This window comes from Cinclus cinclus, chromosome 26 (assembly GCF_963662255.1).
Source record: "Cinclus cinclus chromosome 26, bCinCin1.1, whole genome shotgun sequence".
Taxonomy (NCBI): domain Eukaryota; kingdom Metazoa; phylum Chordata; class Aves; order Passeriformes; family Cinclidae; genus Cinclus; species Cinclus cinclus.
Genome location: NC_085071.1, coordinates 1,611,738 through 1,633,183, shown reverse-complemented (window position 1 = coordinate 1,633,183; position 21,446 = coordinate 1,611,738). Strand labels below are relative to the sequence as shown.

The 21,446-nt window shown below is 51.6% G+C and overlaps 1 protein-coding gene and 1 non-coding gene across 12 annotated transcripts in view; both read left to right on the top strand.

The window, feature by feature from the left end:
- PUM1 (pumilio RNA binding family member 1) overlaps window positions 1–21,446 on the top strand; it is an 85,231-nt gene that overhangs the window by 44,942 nt on the left and 18,843 nt on the right. For 8 of the 11 annotated variants that reach the window (XR_009933979.1, XM_062509262.1, XM_062509257.1 and 5 more), the window contains 6 exons: window positions 594–698; window positions 6,418–6,569; window positions 10,472–10,610; window positions 12,037–12,180; window positions 13,611–13,907; window positions 17,784–18,020. Coding sequence is in view for 10 of the 11 variants with exons in the window: in XM_062509262.1 (XP_062365246.1) it covers window positions 594–698; window positions 6,418–6,569; window positions 10,472–10,610; window positions 12,037–12,180; window positions 13,611–13,907; window positions 17,784–18,020 (1,074 nt within the window). In the remaining variant the exon portion in view is untranslated. The remainder of the gene's footprint in view (window positions 1–593; window positions 699–6,417; window positions 6,570–10,471; window positions 10,611–12,036; window positions 12,181–13,610; window positions 13,908–17,783; window positions 18,021–21,446) is intronic. The other 3 variants (XM_062509264.1, XM_062509263.1, XM_062509260.1) reach the window with 1 other exon arrangement.
- Window positions 4,353–4,437, top strand: LOC134053961 (small nucleolar RNA SNORD103/SNORD85). The gene has a single exon (XR_009933990.1). It is a non-coding gene; the product is annotated as a small nucleolar RNA SNORD103/SNORD85 (small nucleolar RNA).

Here is a 21,446-nt window from a genome sequence, read left to right as displayed (position 1 = left end):
CCCAAAACCCCAGTATAAATGTGTTAGGGCTCTCCCAGCTTTGTGCTGTGCCCTTGTGTGCTCAGTGGAGTTCAGGGATTGAAATTATTCAACTTTATAACTTCCTCCCCTTCACCTCTGCTGCACACCCCTCTCTACCCACCTGGACTTTCTCTAATGATTAAACTGTCCCTTGCAGAGGGAGGGAAGGAAGGATTCTCCCCTCCTGAGCCCTGTCCAGACTGACAATACTGTGCTGGCCATGGAGCTAGGAATGGACTGGTTTGGGTCCTGATTTACTCCCTGTAGGAAATACAGAGTAGTAACAAGATCCAGTGTCCTCAACAGGGTCTGTGTGCCCTGCAGAAACACCTGAGCTGTTGGTTATAAAGCATTTCATCGCTTAAGGAGCATTAAATCCTTGGAATGAGGGTTTTTTATGCCAGATCTCTCCTCTGCCCATCAACTCTCAGTGTTTGTTCCCTCCCTGTAGAAAACCACCCGTAAAAAGCTTAAAAACACAAACAAGAGTTCGATGTTGCCCAGGCAGCAGCAGGGGGGTTGGGTGGGGGCAGTCCTGTTGAGTTTGTTTGTACTGACAGGAATGTTTCCAGCAGGTTTAGCCCCTGCTGCCTTTGTTCCCAACCCCTACATCATCAGCGCGGCGCCTCCAGGGACGGATCCCTACGCGGCCGGACTGGCAGCAGCTGCCACGTTAGGTGAGAAATGTTTCTGTATGTTAGGTGAGAAATGTTTCTGTATGTTAGGTGAGAAATGCCAGCTCTGCCTGCATCCCCTCCATGTGTGCATCCCCTCCATCCCCTGCTCCAGAGCTGCTCTGCATCACCACTGGGAGGGAAATGTCAGCTCTGCCTGCATCCCCTCCATCCCCTCATCCCCTGCTCCACAACTGCTCTGCATCACCACTGTGGGAAGGAAACATCAGCACAGCAGCATTTTTGGGGAGGAGAGTTGATATCATGGTGTGGCTGTGAGCAAAACCAGAATTTGTCATTGGAACTGGAGGTGAAATGGAGTAGTTTTTGTTTAATGTTCTGGAGATTCAGACTTCCAGAGCAGATGGGAAGGGAGCCACTCACAGACACAAATATTGCTCCATTTTGGGGGTGTTTTGTTGACTGACAGTAGCAAGGAAAACCTCTGCAAACAGACCTATGAAAGGCTAGAAAGATGCAGGATGTGTTTCCTGCCAGGAAAGTTGTCTTTCCTTTCTGTTCAGCTCATGTGCATTCTGCAGACCAGGTCTTCCCTGAGATTCTGTTGGGAATTTCCACTTCCCAGGAGGTGAACACATCCATATCTGCTGAGGCTCATGCTGGGAATGTGCCCTTTTCCAGATGGTGGTGAAGATGGAGCCTCTGCTCTTCCTGCAGGATCTTCCTCCAGACATTTGTGTATCAGTTCCCAAATTCCTCCCAGCTGTCACAGCCAGAACTGGGGATTCTGGAGGTGACAGCTCTGTGCCACAGCTTATCAGACACTCTGGGGGACATGGTGAATGTTGGACTTCTGCTGGGGGTGCCATAAAGTTCTTTCCCGAGCACTGGAGACAAAACAGGAATGTGCTTTTAGGAGAGGATTTTAAGGAAGAATGTGCTTTTAGGAGAGGATTTTAAGGAAGACCATGCTTTTAGGAGAGGGTTTTAAGGAAGAATGTGCTTTTAGGAGAGGATTTTTAAAGTAAGAATGTGGAGGATTTTTAAAGGAAGAACATGCTTTTAGAAAAGGATTTTTAAAGAAAGAACATGCTTCTAGTGGAGGATTCTTAAAGGAAGAACGTGCTTTTAGAGGAGTATTTTTCTGACCATGTCTGGCTTTCCTTGAGCAAGGCAGAGGGAATGTTGTGTGCTGCAAATAAACACTGCTCCTTTGGAGTGGGGAAGTTTGTGGAGGCTGTCACTGCTGCCATGCTCCACTTAGAACTTGTACACTCACTTCAATGTTTTTTTTTTGGTGGCTTATCCCAAATCAAGCCTACCGACCTGGGTTGTGTGTGGAAGTGACACTCTGTGGCTTGGGACACGACTTTGGTCCAGCTCTTACATAACCCAAGCCCTGCTGAGCTTTTAAGCTTTGAGGCCGGTGGGGTCAGCTCTGAAATGGGAATTCAGCAACTGCTGCCCACTTGGATGAAGTTTTTAGTGGATCATGCACATGCGTGTAAAGAATTTGGATTGTAATTTGGGTTTTGGCCTGGGCTGCTGGGAATTTCGTGCTGGGATTGTGCAGTGCCGTGGGGAGATTGGGTGGAGACAGACAAGTGACACCGAGATTCCATGGGACAGAGCCAAGGGCAGGAGCACGAGCACATTTCTGCTGCTCCAGGAGTTGATAAACCCTCCTGTGAAGGTGAATGGAGCAGGGAATGAATGAGCTGAGCTGCTCTTGGCCAGTACCAGAGGGAAGTTCAGTCAGCACTCGGCAGGGAGGAGGTCCCAGAGCGTTGGCAGCCCCGGTTCCAGGCAGAAGAGGAGATTTGTGAATGATTCCTGTACAAGGAGGTTCCTGCACCACCTCAGGGCCTCCAGAGCTCATTTCTGGCTAACACCAGAGTGCAGAGGAGCAGCAGGTCAGCAGCTTGATTTCCTAGAAAGACCACATGGAACCGGGCCACATTTCCAGGAAGTACCAAGTGTTGGCCACGATTTTTTTGCTTTTTCTCAGCTCTACTGAAGCTGCAGCTGCCTGAGTTTTTGCAGCCTCTGACCAGGACAAAACTCCATCTAGGCTGTGCTTAACTCATGTTTTAGACATTTGAACTGGAAATAACACCCCAGGGGTACCTAAAGCATCCCAAAACTTGGCATCATGGCCTCTACTTTTAAATCTGTGACTCTTAAAAGAAATAGAACAACATGTCACGTGCTGGGTGTATTTATAGTGTTACACCACTGAGACACAGGAGTTGTTTTAACCCTCTCATCAGGCTTTGGACCCTAGAAGTAACAAGATCAACTTCATGTTGATTAAAAACTTCATGTTGATATTTTTCAGAAAAGCATCTTTTCTGTCTATAAGCCTGAGCAGTTTTGAGAACCCTTTTTTCTGTCATGACTGAGAGCAGCACTGGAGGGACATGAGACAATTTAAATGTTTATAAAAAGCCAAAAAGCCTCCTTGATGTGCCTTGTGGGAGTGTTAAATTGGGAGGACTTGGAGAAGCTTCTGAGATGGAAGTAATGAGTTTGGAGTTATTGGGAGTTTATTGCTCACAGTTACTCAGAGCAGAGAGGAAACTTTGGTGTGTTTTATGGCAGAGATAATCTGTCAATTCAAGTTCTGCCATTATGGCAGGTTTGTCATGATTGTGAGACTGGCAGCTCTGGGATAATGCTCTTCCCAACAATAGCAGCATTTTAAAGAACAAATTTAAATGCAGAGGGAAGAACTTCCTAGAAAAGATACCTCATTTAGATTTTAAACTGTGGGGAAGATATTGCTGCCTTTGAATTGCCTTCCATCGTTTGAGAAAGGTGTCACTCAAAAAACTGAAAACTTGCCTTTTTTAAGGCCAAAATTGGGAAATTATTCCCTTTGGGGTGGAGTGTTCCAGGTAGAAAAGTCTTCCTGTTCTTTGTGGAGAGGTGGATAAATGCTGGGACAACCTGGATACAGGAAAAGCAGAGGCTCCCACAGCAGGTTCTGGGATTTTCAGCCTTGGGTGGTGGGAAATGATTCTCTCTGAGGTGAAATGTTCAAAGTGAAGTCCTGTTCTTTGTGGAGAAGTGGATAAACGTTGGGATAACCTGGTTACTGGAGAAGCAGAGCCTCCCACAGCAAAGGCTGGGATTTTGTCAGCCTTGGTGAAATGATCAGGCCCTGGGTGCTGAGCTGGAGCAGGTGTGGATGTGTGCACACACCTGCCAGTACTGGGGTTTGGGAGCATCTGCAGCTGGATTTATCCCAGCCCTGCTGCATCAGGGCAGCACCTCTGAGCTCAGTTTCTCACTGCCATCCCTAAAAAGCAGCTCTGGGAATTCTGAAGAGATCACCCCACAAATCCCTGGGAATTGTTGGTTACAGCCTCTCTTGGAGCTCCCTGAGGAAGCTGGAGCTGGTGTCCCTGCTCCTTATCCCTGTTCCTAGGATGTTCCAGGGCTGTTCTGCAGGAGAGGTTGGAGTGGGCAGGCTGAGATGAAAGCACAAAGCCTGTTCTGAGCACACTTCCAGCTGGATTTGCTGATGTTCCTGGAAGGAGCAGCTGTGGGTGTCCAGGGCCTGATGTGTGAGACTCAGCATGGGGAATATTTGCTTTCAGAGGCGCTGGAATGGTTTGATTTTCCCAGGAATGCCCAGCTGTAATGAGTGCAGCATCTCCTGGAGTCAGGGAGCAGCTCTGGGTGCTGCTGGGGTCTGGCAGTGATGCCACACTTGCCCTCACTGAGAACTCTGTTCAATAATGAGCTTCTCTCCTGTGCTCGGAGCAGCTGAGCCAGACTCGCAGCCCTTTTAAGCCCAGCTGCCTGCAAACTTCAAAGCTTTTGTGTCTCCTCTGCTTTTAAACACCTAAGGCTTTGCCAGCAACCTCTGACTAGGAGGAAAAACCCATCTAGGCTGTGCCTGGTTGATAATTAGAGCTGAGACTAAACTATCCCAGAGTGATGCCCAAATTTTGCCCAAATAAAGAGCATTGCAGCAACTTCCAGCACCCTGAGGGCAAATGCAGGTTAATGAGTTGCATTAAGAAGGAGCAATTGCAGCTCTTTCCCTGTTGGGTGCAGGAGAACCCCAAGAGTTGGGGTCTGATGTGCATTTAGTGATTATAAACAGGTTAAAATCACTCTCTACTTACCTGTCTGTGCCTGCTGAGGCACCACAGGCACCACCTTCATGGCACTGATTCATTTGCTGCAATTTTTGTCTTATTTTAGCAAGCACTGTTCATGAATTCCCAGGTTGGAAGATAAGAAGTGAGTGGTTGCTGCTCCAGATCTGAGTAGGAGCAGCAGATCAGCCTCTCTGACTCTGTAAATCCAGCAAGGATGGGCTTTGGGGCAGAGCTTTGGGGTGAGATACAAATCCAGATGTTCTGCAGCTGCCTGGCATTAGCCAGCACCTCCCTGCTGTGCACAGAGCTGGGCACCTAAATCCTAAATTCAGGGAAAGCACAGTAGTTAAAACCAGAAAAATACAAGGAGAGTAACTCTTGTATGTTTGAGATCTGAATTTAATATTTGGCACAGAACATGGAATGAATATCCTGAAGTGTGGATGTGGGAGCAGGAGCTCATCCAGATCCTTGGCATTCTGCAGGAGTTCAGCTGAGCCTGTTCCTGTAAAAAAATCAAGAAGAAAGGAACAAAAGCCAGAAGGAAAAGGGATTTCCAGGATTGTCCCCCTTTATCACAGCCAGGCTAACACTGAGCACTCAGCACTGTGTTTGCACCTCCCTCATTTTCCACGGAATGACAGACTTGGGCAGAGCCCAAGTGTTGAGCATCTCCCTTGGGAAAAAAAAAAAAATCCCTGTTTTGACTTCAGCCATAACCAAGATTCTCTAAAGATTTGTTTATTCCAGTGTCACACCTGACTCTGGCTCTGCCTCATTTGTTCCTGCTGTGGGAAAGGAACCCTTGGGGTGGGGGATGTTTTTGGGAATCAAAGGGAACACTTCTGCTTTTCTGCTGCCCTTTCCTGAAGATAATCTAGCAGTCATATTAAAAAATACTATGTTCCCATCCATGTTATTTGGAGGGAAGTGCTTCTCCCTCCAGCACTGAGAGCTTCCTCAGCGTTATTCCAACTGGGATTATTTCTATATAATGGGATTATTTAAGGAGAGAGGCTGCCATTCTGCTATCTCCAAATTCCTGTGGTGTCCTGAGACGTGATAAAAACAAGAATTCTTCAAAAGGGATGCTTTTTCTGGTGCTTCCAAGATTATTATTATTATTATTGCTATTATTTTTAAGCCTCTTAAGTTTGAGGAGGGAATTTGGGAAGGGACAGAATTGTGCAGCCTCTTTTAGGGGAGATTTGCAAATGCAAAGCAGGGCTGGAAAAAGAACATTTTAACACTTGAAAGTTGATGCACTCCAGCTGTGAAGAGGGTTTGGTAATTTCTTGAGGAGCTGAAGGTGGATGGCAGTGAACTGTGAATGTCAGCTGGGATGAGAAGTTGTGCTTGAAACAAGGTTCCTCTGTTTGGCTTGGAGATTTTTGTTCCTTCCTTGTAAAAGCAGGGCACACCAGTAAAACCACGGAATCACCGCTGGCAGAGTTTGACCTCGTGCAGTGATGAAATCCCAGGTCTGACTCGAAACTTTGGGAAATGTGTGACACAAATGCCAAGTCCCTCTCTGTTTCCAGAGGGTTTCACACAGGTCACATTAAAGCAGCTGTGTTGAGCAGGTGTTTTTGGGGTGCTGGGTGCCCCGTGCCCCCCCAGGAGCTCACCCTGCCCGTGCTGTGTTGCAGGTCCAGCTGTGGTCCCTCACCAGTACTATGGAGTCACTCCCTGGGGAGTTTATCCTGCCAGCCTCTTCCAGCAGCAAGCGGCCGCCGCCGCCGCCGCCACCAACTCAGCCAACCAGCAAAGCACGCAGCAAACACAGCAGGGCCAGCAGCAGGTAAGGGACAGGACAGGGACACCTGGGACAGGGACTGCTGGGACAGGGACTGCTGGGACAGGGACACCTGGGACAGGGACACCTGGGACAGGGACTGCTGGGACAGGGACTGCTGGGACAGCAACACCTGGGACAGGGGACACCTGGGACAGGGACTGCTGGGACAGCTGGGACAGGGACACCTGGGACAGGGACTGCTGGGACAGGGACTGCTGGGACAGGGACACCTGGGACAGGGGACTGCTGGGACAGGGACACCTGGGACAGGGGACACCTGGGACAGGGACTGCTGGGACAGGGACACCTGGGACAGGGGACACCTGGGACAGGGACTGCTGGGACAGGGACACCTGGGACAGGGGACTGCTGGGACAGGGACACCTGGGACAGGGACTGCTGGGACAGGGGACACCTGGGACAGGGGACACCTGGGACAGGGACACCTGGGACAGGGACACCTGGGACAGGGACTGCTGGGACAGCTGGGACAGGGAACACCTGGGACAGGGGACTGCTGGGACAGGGACACCTGGGACAGGGGACACCTGGGACAGGGACTGCTGGGACAGTTGGGACAGGGACACCTGGGACAGGGGACACCTGGGACAGGGACTGCTGGGACAGCTGGGACAGGGAACACCTGGGACAGGGGACACCTGGGACAGGGACTGCTGGGACAGCTGGGACAGGGAACACCTGGGACAGGGGACTGCTGGGACAGGGACACCTGGGACAGGGGACACCTGGGACAGGGACTGCTGGGACAGGGGACAGCCGGGACAGGGACACCTGGGACAGGGACACCTGGGACAGGGACTGCTGGGACAGCTGGGACAGGGGACACCTGGGACAGGGGACTGCTGGGACAGGGACACCTGGGACAGGGACACCTGGGACAGGGACTGCTGGGACAGGGGACACCTGGGACAGGGGACAGCCGGGACAGGGGACAGCCGGGACAGGGATACCTGGGACAGGGGGCACGCAGCCTTTGGGTGGGGAATGTGCTGAGCTGGAGATCACCACCCGGGAACCACGGATTCCATCCCCTGGCCCTGCACAGAGCCCTCAGCAATCCCACCCTGTGCACCCCTGGCAGCACTGTCCAGACTGGCGGCCTCAGGGCCCTGCCCATTCCCGTGCCCATTCTCATGCCCATACCCATTCCCATACCTATTCCCATGCCATTCTCATGCCTATTCCTTCTGTGGGAAAACCACCGGGCAGAATTTCTTCCCAGAAAGGGTGATAGGACAGTGTCATCAGGTGCCCCTTGTCTGGGGGTGTTTAATGAAAGCCTGGATGTGTCACTTTGTCACTTGGTGCCATGGGCTGGGTGACAAGGTGGTGTCAGGTCACAGGTTGGACTTGGTGATCTCAAAGGTCTTTGACAACCCAGATGGTGCTGTGTGAAACCCAACCTAAGCCTCCCTTGACACAGCTCCAGCCATTCAAAACTCTGATTTTTCTCCATGAATGATCCTGACCTCAGCTCTGAGTAGTTATAAATGAGGAGAAAGCTCTCTGGCCGCCCCTAAAAACAAAGGGAGAAGGGCCATCTGTAATTTGTAATTTGATTTCTTCATCATGCACGTGAACAGTGGCACATGCATATGGGTGGTGGTGGATTATTGAGTGTCAGTGCTTTGGATAAAGCCAATGGATCGGGTTGGGAATGGCCTGAGCTGTGCAGCAGCAAACCTGGGGTGCTGTTGGTGTGTGAGGGGGAGTTGTCAGGAGCCAGAGCTCGGCTTCAGTCCCCTCAGCAGCTCTCCTGTCTGGACCCTGGGTGATGGAGGTGGCAGAATAAAGAGCAGCTGGCAGCTGAATTTTTCAGCTCAGAAGCTGCATACCCTTTGAAAACCAAACCCCAGGCTCAGGGGGTGTTCTGAGGCCTTTACAGATGCAGCAGGCGTAAGCTGAGAGAGCTTCTGCAAAGGCTCAGGCTATTAAAATAAAATATCTCAGTGCCAGTGGCCTTTATGGGATGTTTCATTGCTTTTATGGCTGTGGAGCAGGCATCAGTGGGGTCGGGAGCGGGGTTTGCAATGAGGGGATGCAGCAGGGAGTGTTTGCATTAAAAGTGCTGAGGCAGAGGCTTTGGGAACCTGGAGCATTGAGTGTGGACACTTGATTTGTGACCCTTGTGACATCTTCATAGTGTGTTAATCAAACCCTGCAGCATTCCAGTGCTGCAGCCTGCACCCCCTGGGATTCCTGGCTCCCAGTGCAGCACTGCAGGCTCGGGGGGCACATCCCAGTCAGGGAACCTCGGGATCCTTCCCAGCCTCTCCCTGCACAAAGTCAGATTTTCCTGTTAATGACTCCACCAGGTGATGATGCCTGGAAAGGCTGACCTGGAACAGAGACTAGACAGAGCAAAAGGAATAAAATAGTTATTTATTGAAAGGATGCACCTTGGGCAGTGCAAGAGCCTGGCTGGGGTTACGCCCAAGTCATATCCAAGATGTGGATATCCTGTGATACCGACATATATATATGGATATCCTGTGACCAGGATCCACATTTTTGTACTTTTTTTATACCTTTTTTACACGTTTTTTGTACACTTTTTATTTACACTTACAAGTTTTGGTTCATCTACATATTGGGGTAAACCATCCAACCACAGCCCCTTATGAAGTCCCAGCCCCCTGGCTGTGCCCCTTTCCCCTTTTTGGGTACTGGTTGTCCTTGATTCTCCTGCTGGGAAGGAATTGTTTTGTTTTACCACCCTGTGAAGAGAACTTACTCAGACCTAACGTGAACTTCCAGAGTTACACACCAAGCAGCAGAGAGTCTGAAAAATCTAAAAGCTAAAACCCAAGGCATCACTTGCCCCTTTTAGAGGCTTGACAAAGCCTTTACCACCATCAGTGACACCCAGGATTGTCACCTTTGTACAGGATGTGCTGGGGATATGAGGATGGCTCATTTAATGAGCTGAGCTTGCAGATTCCTGCACAGCCTCTGAGTGAGGCTCTGACAAACCAAGCCTGTCCCAGGTAATGGCAGGAAAGGCCACTCTGCCATTGTCTCTTCTGAGGGACTCCCACCACTGCAGCTCGTCCATACAAACCCCACTGTGGGATCTGTGGCCATGATTTCCTGTGATTTCAGTCTTGTGTCACCAGGTCTCTGCTCTCTATGGGGGCTGGTGGCTTGGAGACACCCAGGTCACCTTCTGTCACCCATCCCCAGCTCCTGAATTGGGCTTTGTACAGTTCCTGCTCAAGAGGGCTTTTTGTGGGGCTGTGGTGACAGAGACCAGACCTTAGCTGGGCTGGCTTGTACACACCTCTGACAGAAGATGGGTGTCGGGGCTGGGATCAGGGAATCAGAAAGGTTGGAGAAGTTCTCTAAAGATCATCAAGTCCAAACAGTAACCCAGCCCTGACCCCTGTTCCAGGCACCACATCCTGTGTGTTTCGAACACTTCAGGGATGGGGACTCCACCAGTGCTCTGGGCAGCCAGTCCCAATGCCTGACCACTCTTTCAATGAAGGAATTTTCCCTGCCGTCCACCCTGAGCTCCCCTGGCCCAGCCTGAGGCCGTTCCCTCTGCTCCTGTCCCTGTTCCCTGGAGCGGATCCCAAATCCCCCCTGGCTGTCCCCTCCTGTCAGGGAGTTGTGCAGAGCCACAAGGGCCCCCCTGAGCTTCCTTTTCTCCAGGCTGAGCCCCTTTCCAGCTCCCTCAGCCTCTCCTGGGGCTCCAGCCCCTTGCCAGCTCTGTTCCCTTCCCTGGACACACTCCAGCCCCTCCATGTCTTTTCTGAATGTGAATTGAGAGCAAAGGAGAAAAGGTTTTCCCCCCAGTGCTGCTCCTGCTACTGCTCCTGCCTGGTGACAGTGGCTCTCTCCTGGATCCCAAATAACCCAGTGGCTGTTGCTGTCCTCTCCAGGTGCTCCGTGGAGGAGCCAGCCAGCGTCCCCTGACTCCCAACCAGAACCAGCAGGGCCAGCAGACAGATCCTCTGGTGGCCGCCGCCGCCGTCAACTCCGCGCTCGCCTTCGGCCAGGGGCTGGCAGCAGGAATGCCAGGTACAGCATTGCCAGGTACAGGGAGAGCCTGGGCACTGGCATCTCCTGGGGCTGCCTTTTCCTGCCATCAGCAGGGCTTGCTTGTGTTGGTTTGGGGGCTCATGCAGGGGTTAATGCCAGGGTTGGGTGTGTCCCCACCTGGACAGCACTGAGGGGGTCACAGGTAACCTTGTGGCACAGGTGACAGGAATGTTACCTCCCTGTGGCTGCACTGGACTCCAGGAATTGATGGCTCTTGTGGGAAATCGCCTCCAGATTTTTCTGTGGATAGTTGAAGCTTATGGGATCTATATTTTTTAAACCTCAGAGGTTTCTTAGTCTTGTTCATTATCTTAGCTCTCCATCCCTGCCAGGTGCTTGACTTAACAGGGGCTTCCTTCCATAATTGCTCTTCCAAGAGGCTTAAAAACAGGGAAAGAAAAGGGATAAAAGGGAGCAGGGTTTAGTTCTCATTTCTCGCTCTTCATTGGAGGAGCTGCTCTAGGAATTCTGATCACTGAGGCTTTGGGGTAAAATGCTGCTGAAATTCAGTTATTCAGAATATTATTGTGATGGCAGAGGACAAACCTGAGCTTGTTAGAATAACCTGGAGATATGTCCGATATGTCCTGCTGGTCACGTGTAAGGATAAAAGGGATTATTTGGGTTTCAGGTCTCCTTGCTGGCAGTGTCATGTGGTTGTTAATGGGTTTTTTTAATTGTTTAAGAAGAGTGTTGCAGTATTAAATTACAAAGTGAACTGTGCAGATTTCATTTCATCTGTTATTTGAGTTGTATTTGCAAAACAAATACACACATATATACAATTACACATATATACAATTACAGATATGTGTTTGCACCTGTATTTGCAAAGCAGATATTCACAGGGAACATTCTCTTAGTGACCCCCACCTCAGAGAGTCACTGCATTTAATTTTAATGTTTTTGTTTAATGTAGAATTCCTTAATGAGTTGCCTAAAACACTATATTCTGTCAGGCTGCTGCTGTGTGTATCACCAGCATTTATGAGAGTTTATTTAGATGCTTTAAAGAATATTTTATGGTACAAACCTTCCAAAATACAGAAGTGGAAGTTCCCTGTGGGTGCACCCTGGCAGCCCCAGCCCTAAGCAATCCCAGCACACTTTGTACTTACTGTGGAGCAGAAATGGTGCTTTTGTATTTTAAACCATTGTTTAGCTGAGTTTTCACTGATGACTGTGTAATATAAACGATTCAGGAGGCAAAAAGTCCTTTCCACCTGAAATTCTTTGTATAAACTCATGGACTTTTTTTTGGGAAAAGCAAGGCTGTTCTTTTTTTTTGTGTGTGGTTTTTTTTTTTCCATTCAGATTTTCTTTTAAAAACTCTGTTCCACTGCACTCACCTGGACACGAGTGATGTGTTTGTCATCTGCCCTGTCACCTGTGTTTGCCTCTGCAGGTTACCCAGTGCTGGCTCCTGCTGCTTATTACGACCAAACCGGAGCCCTCGTGGTCAATGCCGGGGCCAGGAATGGCCTGGGGGCTCCTGTGCGCCTGGTGGCCCCTGCCCCCGTCATCATCAGCTCCTCTGCAGCCCAGGCAGGTGAGTCCTGTCCCTTCTGTCCTGTCCTCAGACAGGTGAGTCCTGTCCCTCCTGTCCCCTCATGCTCAGGCAGGTGAGTCCTGTCTCTCCTGTCCTGTCCTTAGGCAGGTGAGTCCTGTCCCTCCTGTCCCCTCCTGCTCAGACAGGTGAATCCTGTCCTTCCCTGCTCAGGCAGGTGAGTCCTGGCCCCCCCAATGCTTCACACAGGTGACTTCTGGTCCCCACCCCTCCGTGCTCCACTGGCAGTGATGACAAACTTGCCCTCACTGAGATCCATCCAGGGGTTGGTGTTGAGAATCATCCTCTGTGCTCAACTTGGGCTGAGCCACCGGAGCAGCCATGGAGGGGGGAAGGGGCAGGAACTTGAATTGTCTTGTAGAGTTTCACAGCAAGTATTTAGGTTTGTCCCCTGGCACCAGCTTTCCCACCTGCTAGAGCCTTCAGAATTCCCAGTGGCTCCAGGGAGAGCTCAGAGCCCCTGGCAGGGCCTGAAGGGGCTCCAGGAGAGCTGGACAGGGACTGGGGACAAGGCATGGAGGGACAGGACACAGGGAATGGCTTCCACTGCCACAGGGCAGGGCTGGGTGGGATCTTGGGAAGGAATTGTTCCCTGGCAGGGTGGGCAGGGCTGGGATGGAATTCCCAGAGCAGCTGTGGCTGCCCCTGGATCCCTGGCAGTGCCCAAGGCCAGCTTGGACATTGGAGCTGGAGCAGCCTGGGACAGTGGGAGGTGTCCCTGCCATGGCAGGGGTGGCACTGAATGAGTTTTGAGGTCCTTTCCAGCCCAAGCCATTTCATGATTTGTGCCTTATGATGTCACTGTGCCCAAAATAGCCTGTGCCATGAGTTGCTTTGGCATTTATTTGGGTTCCTTGGGAGTTCAAGGCTTTTAAAAGGATTTTTCAGCCAGAATCCATTGGTGTGAGCAGCCTGGCAGCACTGGGATCAGGTTATGAAATAGGTCTTTTAATTGTTTTCTCGTAGCTCTTGTTTATTTTGCTTTTTCTTTAACTTTGGAACTGGCTGAAAACCAGAAGTCCTTGGGTTTGATGTTCTTGGCACCGCAGGTTTGTGTTTCATCTGCTGAGGGATCATTTCAGTTATTTCAAAACTCGAGTTTCTTAATTGGCCCTTGGGAGTGTGATGCTGCACTGATTGGACTCATGGATCTTTGGAGAAAGAACCATTCCTGGTTTTAATCTGTGCGGCTCCAAGAGCACGAGAGCAGCAAGAACAGCTGGGCATGGCTGGAGTCTGGGAGCTGTGGGCAGCTCAGATAGAAAAGCCAGAGATTTTTGCAGAGTTTGATCCTGAAAGAAAAAAGCCCGTAGCAATTCAAAGCCACCTGCTGCGTTTTAACTTCCAGAAGTGTGACGAGAACAGATTTTTTCAGCGGCTTTTGCAATTTTTCCCATTTCTGTGTCCCGCAGCGGTGGCAGCGGCCGCGGCGTCGGCCAACGGAGCAGCGGGAGGGCTGGCGGGGACCACCAATGGCCCCTTCAGGCCCCTGGGCACGCAGCAGCCCCAGCCCCAGCCCCAGCAGCAGCCCACCAACAACCTGGCCTCCAGCTCCTTCTACGGCAACAGCTCCCTGAGCAGCAACTCTCAGAGCAGCTCGCTGTTCTCGCAGGGCTCTGCCCAGCCCGCCAACACCTCCCTGGGCTTCGGCAGCAGCAGCTCCCTGGGAGCCACGCTGGGCTCGGCGCTGGGCGGCTTCGGCACCGCAGGTGAGAGGGGGTGCAGCCCTGCCTGGGGCTCGTGGGGTAGGGCAGATCTGGGAGGAAACCTCTCACTGGAGTCCCTCTAGGAAACAGATTCAAGCAGTCCCTTCTCCAGCTGGTTCAGGGAAATACTTCCTCAGAGAGAAGTAGAAAAGAAATGTTTTAATAGGCAAAGCGCTTAATTTAACAGGCAAAGTGCTTCCCCAGCACAAAAATGAACAATACTAAGCAACGAAACCTCTCGCTGCTCTGAAGAGATGTGTCCTGGTTTAGGGCAATTGTAGGGAGAAAATCTCTCAATGGGGTCCCTCTAAGAAACTGATTCAAGCAACTTCTCCCCAACTGGTTCAGGGAAATATTTCCTCAGAGAGAGGTGGAAGAAAAACCTGTTTATTTAATAGGCCAAGCACCTCCCAGCACAAAAATAATCAATACTAAACAGCAAAACCTCTCGCCCCTCCAAAGAGATGACAAATTCAGCAGAATCCCTTCCATGGGTTGCAGCCCCTCTCACTCAGGCTGTTCTCAGTCCCTCCGGTGCTGGGAAATGTCACAGCCCAGGTGAGCCACAGGTTTGAGCTCCCGGTGCTCCTCTGGGTTTTCAGTCCAGAGCAGGTTTGAACAATTCCAAGAAAAAGGAAAAATGAAAAAAACAAAAACCAAACCGCAGTCCAGGGAGCTTCTGTGCCTCAGCTAGGCAGAAAAACTAACCAAGAGCAAAGGAGAGCTCTGAGGTACACATGGTGGTGTTCCACCTTCCTGCAATACTCACTGTGTGCAGCAGAGGAGGGTGAGAGCAGAGCCCCACATTTCAGGAATTTGTGCTTTGAGCTGAGCCCTCCTCATCCATCCCAGCCTAACTGGGAATTTTCCTGGAGGGACTGCTTCAGGCTTTTAAAGTCTGCAGCAGTTCTTGGCAAAAATGCATTTAGTAAGTGCTAATTAGCAGTAGCACAGTAATTAACTTGGTTTGTTACACTGTTATCAGTCAGCCCTTTGGTGATTTTCCCTGCATGTGGAGTACTGGGCTGGCAGGAATTGGTTCCAGAGTGTATCAGCCCCTCTTAGCTCGGGGTGAAGGCTGAGGCGCTCCCCATGACTTTAAAAAAGCTGATCTGAGGTGGTTTCTGTGCTTTATTCTGGGAATTGTTCCCTTCACACACCAGGAGAATCCCTCTCTGTGGTTGGGAGCCACCTCCCACCCATGTTTGATGTTGTTTGAAACTGCAGACCAAGGTTCCTTTGAGAATCAAACCCATCCAGAGATGTCTGTGGTTTTTCAGTTTTGTTTTTTTCTCTTAAGTTTGTGGTATTTTTGGTGAGGGGCAGGTTCCAACCTGGCTCCATCAGAACAGGCTCAGGGAGGTGCTGTCACCTCACAGAGGAGTAGTTTGCAATAAAAAGTTATTCTAAATATTTCTCTTCAACCCAGCCTGAGAATTGGAACCATCTTGATTCCAGGTAAACACAGCATTTGCTTTTCTCACCTCAGTTTATTTAACTAATTGAATTCCATGAGTGGTTTGCTTAGTGCCAAGATGCACAGAGTTGTTTTCCCTCAATCAGTGCATAAAAGTCTGATCCTGCTGCTTCTGGAGCCCATGTGCACTCATGAAAAATGATCAGTTCATTGAAGTTAACAATTTCACTATTTATTAAACAAGATTTTAATGCAAAATTGATTTTTTTCACCTCAAGTTGACAGTACATTTAAAGAGTTTGTATTTGCCTATCCAGACAGCTCTTAAAAGCCACGGGAGTTAGGAGGGAAATTGAGTTCTCATTTCCAGCTCCATAAAGCTGGGGGCAAACGGGAGCTGATTTCTGTTCTGATGGAAGGTGAGCACAGGGATTTCAGAGAAACGTGCACCAGGCTGGGCAGGCTCCTGAGCAAACACACAGAGAGAAAATCCCCTGGGGCTTTGCTTCAGCTCTGATGGCCCCGATGGAATGAACGGGAGGGGGAGTTCAGGGGTCCTCATCCCGGGAACGTGAGGGGAGCAGCTCTGGGGAGCTCAAACCTTCCTCTGAAGAGCCAGAGCAAAGGGCTGAGTGTGTCCCCAAGGGTGTGAGCCTGTCCCCAAGGGTGTGAGCCTGTCCCCAAAGGTGTGAGCATGTCCCCAAGGGTGTGAGTGTGTCCCCAAAGGACTCGGTGTGTCCCCAAGGGTGTGAGCCTGTCCCCAAGGGTGTGAGCGTGTCCCCAAAGGTGTGAGCCTGTCCCCAAAGGTGTGAGCATGTCCCCAAGGTGTGAGTGTATCCCCAAAGGTGTGAGTGTGTCCCCAAGGGTGTGAGCGTGTCCCCAAGGTGTGAGCCTGTCCCCAAGGGTGTGAGCGTGTCCCCAAGGGTGTGAGCGTGTCGCCAAGGTGTGAGCCTGTCCCCAAGGGTGTGAGTGTGTCCCCAAGGGTGTGAGTGTGTCCCCAAAGGACTCGGTGTGTCCCCAAGGGTGTGAGTGTGTCCCCAAGGGTGTGAGCGTGTCCCCAAAGGTGTGAGCGTGTCCCCAAGGTGTGAGCCTGTCCCCAAGGGTGTGAGCGTGTCCCCAAGGGTGTGAGCGTGTCCCCAAGGGTGTGAGCGTGTCCCCAAGGGTGTGAGTGTGTCCCCAAAGGACTCGGTGTGTCCCCAAGGGTGTGAGCCTGTCCCCAAGGGTGTGAGCGTGTCCCCAAAGGTGTGAGCATGTCCCCAAGGGTGTGAGTGTGTCCCCAAAGGACTCGGTGTGTCCCCAAGGGTGTGAGCCTGTCCCCAAGGGTGTGAGCCTGTCCCCAAGGGTGTGAGCGTGTCCCCAAAGGTGTGAGCATGTCCCCAAGGGTGTGAGTGTGTCCCCAAAGGACTCGGTGTGTCCCCAAGGGTGTGAGCGTGTCCCCAAGGTGTGAGCCTGTCCCCAAGGGTGTGAGCCTGTCCCCAAAGGTGTGAGCGTGTCCCCAAGGTGTGAGCCTGTCCCCAAGGGTGTGAGCGTGTCCCCAAAGGTGTGAGCGTGTCCCCAAAGGTGTGAGCATGTCCCCAAGGGTGTGAGTGTGTCCCCAAAGGACTCGGTGTGTCCCCAAGGGTGTGAGCGTGTCCCCAAGGTGGGAGCCTGTCCCCAAAGGTGTGAGCATGTCCCCAAGGGTGTGAGCGTGTCCCCAAGGTGTGAGCCTGTCCCCAAGGGTGTGAGCGTGTCCCCAAGGTGGGAGCCTGTCCCCAAAGGTGTGAGCCTGTCCCCAAGGGTGTGAGCGTGTCCCCAAGGGTGTGAGCGTGTCCCCAAGGGTGTGAGTGTATCCCCAAAGGTGTGAGCGTGTCCCCAAAGGTGTGAGTGTGTCCCCAAGGGTGTGAGCGTGTCCCCAAGGGTGTGAGCGTATCCCCAAAGGTGTGAGTGTGTCCCCAAGGGTGTGAGCGTGTCCCAAGGGTGTGAGCCTGTCCCCAAAGGTGTGAGCGTGTCCCCAAGGTGGGAGCCTGTCCCCAAAGGTGTGAGCGTGTCCCCAAAGGTGTGAGTGTATCCCCAAGGGTGTGAGCCTGTCCCCAAGGGTGTGAGTGTGTCCCCAAAGGACTCGGTGTGTCCCCAAGTGCTCAGTATGTCCCCAGAGGACTCGGTGTGTTTCCAAAGGTCTCACTCTGTCCCCAAGTGTGTCCCAAGCCAGCGTGGTCCCTTCCTTCAGAGATTTTCTCCTCTGACCTTTGTTCTGAAGGATTTTTTGAGCTGTTTCTACCCGTGCACTCTCAGAATAAATGCTCCAAATTAACGAAGGCAAAGACAGACGTTTGATCTTACAGACGTGATTGTAACGACTGGAATTAGTTTCAATGCCTGCATTTCCTCCCTTTATCAAGCACCAGCCTGGAGCAGTGGAGCTGTGGCTCTCAGGTTGGGCTGGCTGGCATCTCTGGATTTTCCCGATTTTCCTGTTTTTCCAGTGGCAAATTCCACCACGGGCAGCGGCTCTCGCCGGGACTCGCTGACGGGCAGCACTGACCTGTACAAGAGAACCTCGAGCAGCCTGACCCCCATCGGCCACAGCTTCTACAACGGCCTCGGCTTCTCCTCCTCCCCTGGCCCCGTGGGGATGCCCCTGCCCAGCCAGGGCCCCGGGCATTCGCAGACTCCTCCTCCTTCCTTGTCCTCCCACGGATCCTCCTCCAGCCTCAACCTGGGTAAGAGTCCTGTTCTGCTCCTCCTCCTACCTGTGCCTGGGTCAGAGCCCTCCTGAACCCGGGTCAGAGCTCTCCTGAACCTGGGTCAGAGCCCTCCTGAACCCGGGTCAGAGCTCTCCTGAACCCGGGTCAGAGCTCTCCTGAACCCGGGTCAGAGCTCTCCTGAACCCGGGTCAGAGCCCTCCTGAACCTGGGTCAGAGCCCTCCTGATCCCGGGTCAGAGCTCTCCTGAACCCGGGTCAGAGCTCTCCTGATCCCGGGTCAGAGCCCTCCTGAACCCGGGTCAGAGCTCTCCTGAACCCGGGTCAGAGCTCTCCTGAACCTGGGTCAGAGCTCTCCTGATCCAGGGTCAGAGCCCTCCTGATCCCGGGTCAGAGCTCTCCTGAACCCGGATCAGAGCTCTCCTGAACCTGGGTCAGAGCCCTCCTGAACCCGGGTCAGAGCTCTCCTGAACCCGGGTCAGAGCTCTCCTGATCCCGGGTCAGAGCCCTCTTGATCCCGGGTCAGAGCTCTCCTGATCCCGAGTCAGAGCTCTCCTGATCCCGGGTCAGAGCTCTCCTGAACCCGGGTCAGAGCTCTCCTGATCCCGGGTCAGAGCCCTCCTGATCCCGGGTCAGAGCTCTCCTGATCCCGAGTCAGAGCTCTCCTGAACCCGGGTCAGAGCTCTCCTGATCCCGGGTCAGAGCTCTCCTGATCCCGGGTCAGAGCTCTCCTGAACCCGGGTCAGAGCTCTCCTGATCCCGAGTCAGAGCTCTCCTGATCCCGGGTCAGAGCTCTCCTGAACCCGGGTCAGAGCTCTCCTGAACCCGGGTCAGAGCCCTCTTGATCCCGGGTCAGAGCCCTCCTGAACCCGGGTCAGAGCTCTCCTGAACCCGGGTCAGAGCCCTCCTGATCCCGGGTCAGAGCCCTCTTGATCCCGGGTCAGAGCTCTCCTGAACCCGGGTCAGAGCCCTCCTGAACCCGGGTCAGAGCCCTCCTGATCCTGGGTCAGAGCCCTCCTGAACCCGGGTCAGAGCTCTCCTGATCCAGGGTCAGAGCCCTCCTGAACCTGGGTCAGAGCCCTCCTGATCTCCCTGGAACATCCCTGCTTCCCTGAGGCAAGAGTTGGGTAGGGTCACACAACCATTTGGGTGGAAAATTCGAGTCCAGTCCTTCTGGTTTTTTTCAGCTGGGAGGAGGTTTACATCTTATCCACGTCATTTCCATCTTTCCTCCTTGTTTTTTCAGCTCAAAATTGGGGTTAATATTCCCAAGTGTTTAAAATACAGTGTTTTCTTCCATAGGTCTTGGTAACAGTAGCAGTGGTTTGTGGAATAAAATAGATAAGGAGGGTTGATCTTCAATTTAAATGGTATTAAAGGGGATGTTTTAAAATACCCATTAAATTGGGAATAATGAGCTTGGAATACAATTCCTCCTTTTAACCAATATTCCCTGGAGCGGTGCTCAGCTTTGAGCTGAGGATTTGCTGATTTTACCTTGGAAAATTCCCCATCAGTGTAGCCTTATCAAAAGCACGGGAGGAATAATTTCGGGAAGATCCATGACTTTGTGCAGCTGAATCTTCTCAAAGAGCTTCTGCCTGGCCCACAATAAAGTAAATCTTAAAAATAAATAAAGCAAATATTAAATAATAAAGCAGTGCTTATCTGAACCTCCTGAAGTGTTCATTCCCTCGTAAACAAACCAAAGAGATTATTTGTTGCACCTGCAGCAGGTAATTTAATATTTCCTCCAGAAATTCACTTAGTTTTGGTTGTGTCATGAATCTGCTGGGTTTAACAAAACTTCTGCTTCTCAGTGCAGTTTCCCCCCTCAGCAGACACTGTATTTATCATGTTTATTCCATGCATGCGTGATAAATCCACTGCTGGCTCTAGGTTAGCAGGAATAGTCATAAATATGATTTTTGGAGATCAGGTTTAGATTTACCATCGTGCCTTGTTCAGAGCTTTAATAGAACTGGAAGGATTTTAACTTGATTTATGCAGTTGTGGAGGCCTTGGCTGACAGTTAAATGGCCACAATAAATTAGTCGTGAGGAGGAAGCAGATTCCAAACCTGGCAGTAGGAAAAAGTTGTTTGCCCCTGCTGAAAAAAAAAAACAAAAAAGAAAAAAAAATCTTAAAAGTTCTTTGGAATCAAAGAATCTGAAGAATTCCTGTAGATCGGAGGAAGGTGGATCTGCTTGGGAGCAAACTATGGAAAGAACTTGGAATTAGCAGCCCCAGAACTGGATTGTGCTCCAGAGGATCAGTGTGGGGCTTCCCATCTTCCCAAAAATTCCTGTCCTTGTAGCCTTGTCCCCTGTGTGGGTGATTCCATGCTGGGTGATGCTGAAGGTCAGATCTCACCTGGGATAGCTCTGGTTCTGGGGGATTTGACCTTGAAATCCATGAAAAGTCACTTTATCAGTAGTGGAGGGCAGTCAGAAGGGCAGGTCTGGTTTCCTTTGGTTCTAAAACAATTTCTAATGGAGGGAGAAGGCTCCAGGGAGAGCTCAGAGCCCCTGGCAGGGCCTGAAGGGGCTCCAGGAGAGCTGGACAGGGACTGGGGACAAGGCATGGAGGGACAGGACACAGGGAATGGCTTCCACTGCCACAGGGCAGGGCTGGGTGGGATCTTGGGAAGGAATTGTTCCCTGGCAGGGTGGGCAGGGCTGGGATGGAATTCCCAGAGCAGCTGTGGCTGCCCCTGGATCCCTGGCAGTGCCCAAGGCCAGGTTGGACACTGGGGCTGGAGCAGCCTGGGACAGTGGGAGGTGTCCCGGGGGTGGCACTGGATGGGATTTCAGGTCCTTTCCAGCCCAAACCATTCTCTGATTTCTCTCTAGTCCCACAAGCAGGTTTTGGGAATGTTGCTGGCATGTTCCCCATGGACTGGGGCTGGATGTGCCTGGCTCTGGCTTTCCCAGTTTGGAATGGGGATCAGTGGATAAATGATTCTTTTAATTTCATTATACTCTTGCAAGAGCTGCCTGGGAGAACTTTCCCTTGCTGTGGCCAGCCTGTCCTTTACAGGGCAGGATGGGTGTGAGGGACAGGATACAGACATGTGGAAAATGGATTTTTTTGGGAGAAGTGGCTGTAGAGTTGATCAGCAGTGAGCTGGACTGGCAGGGGCACAGGTTGGGCAGTGGCTGTGCAGGGACAGCAGCAGGGGTGGCTCTGCCTGCCACAGAACCATCATTCATCTCCCAGGCTCCTGTTGTTTGGGCAGCCTTCGCAGCAGGAGCTGCTGCCTTGCAGAGCAGTTCCAGGGCCTTGTGGAAGTTCTGCTTTAGAGGAGCTTTGGTTCAGACAGTGCCTTTTGTGTTTCTTTCTCCTGTGTTTTGCCTTTGCCTCATCCTTCCATTGTCTTCCTTCTCCTGCTGGAATTAGGAATTCTCCCATCTTAGAGTCTGTCCCAGCAAGCGCTGGGATGAGT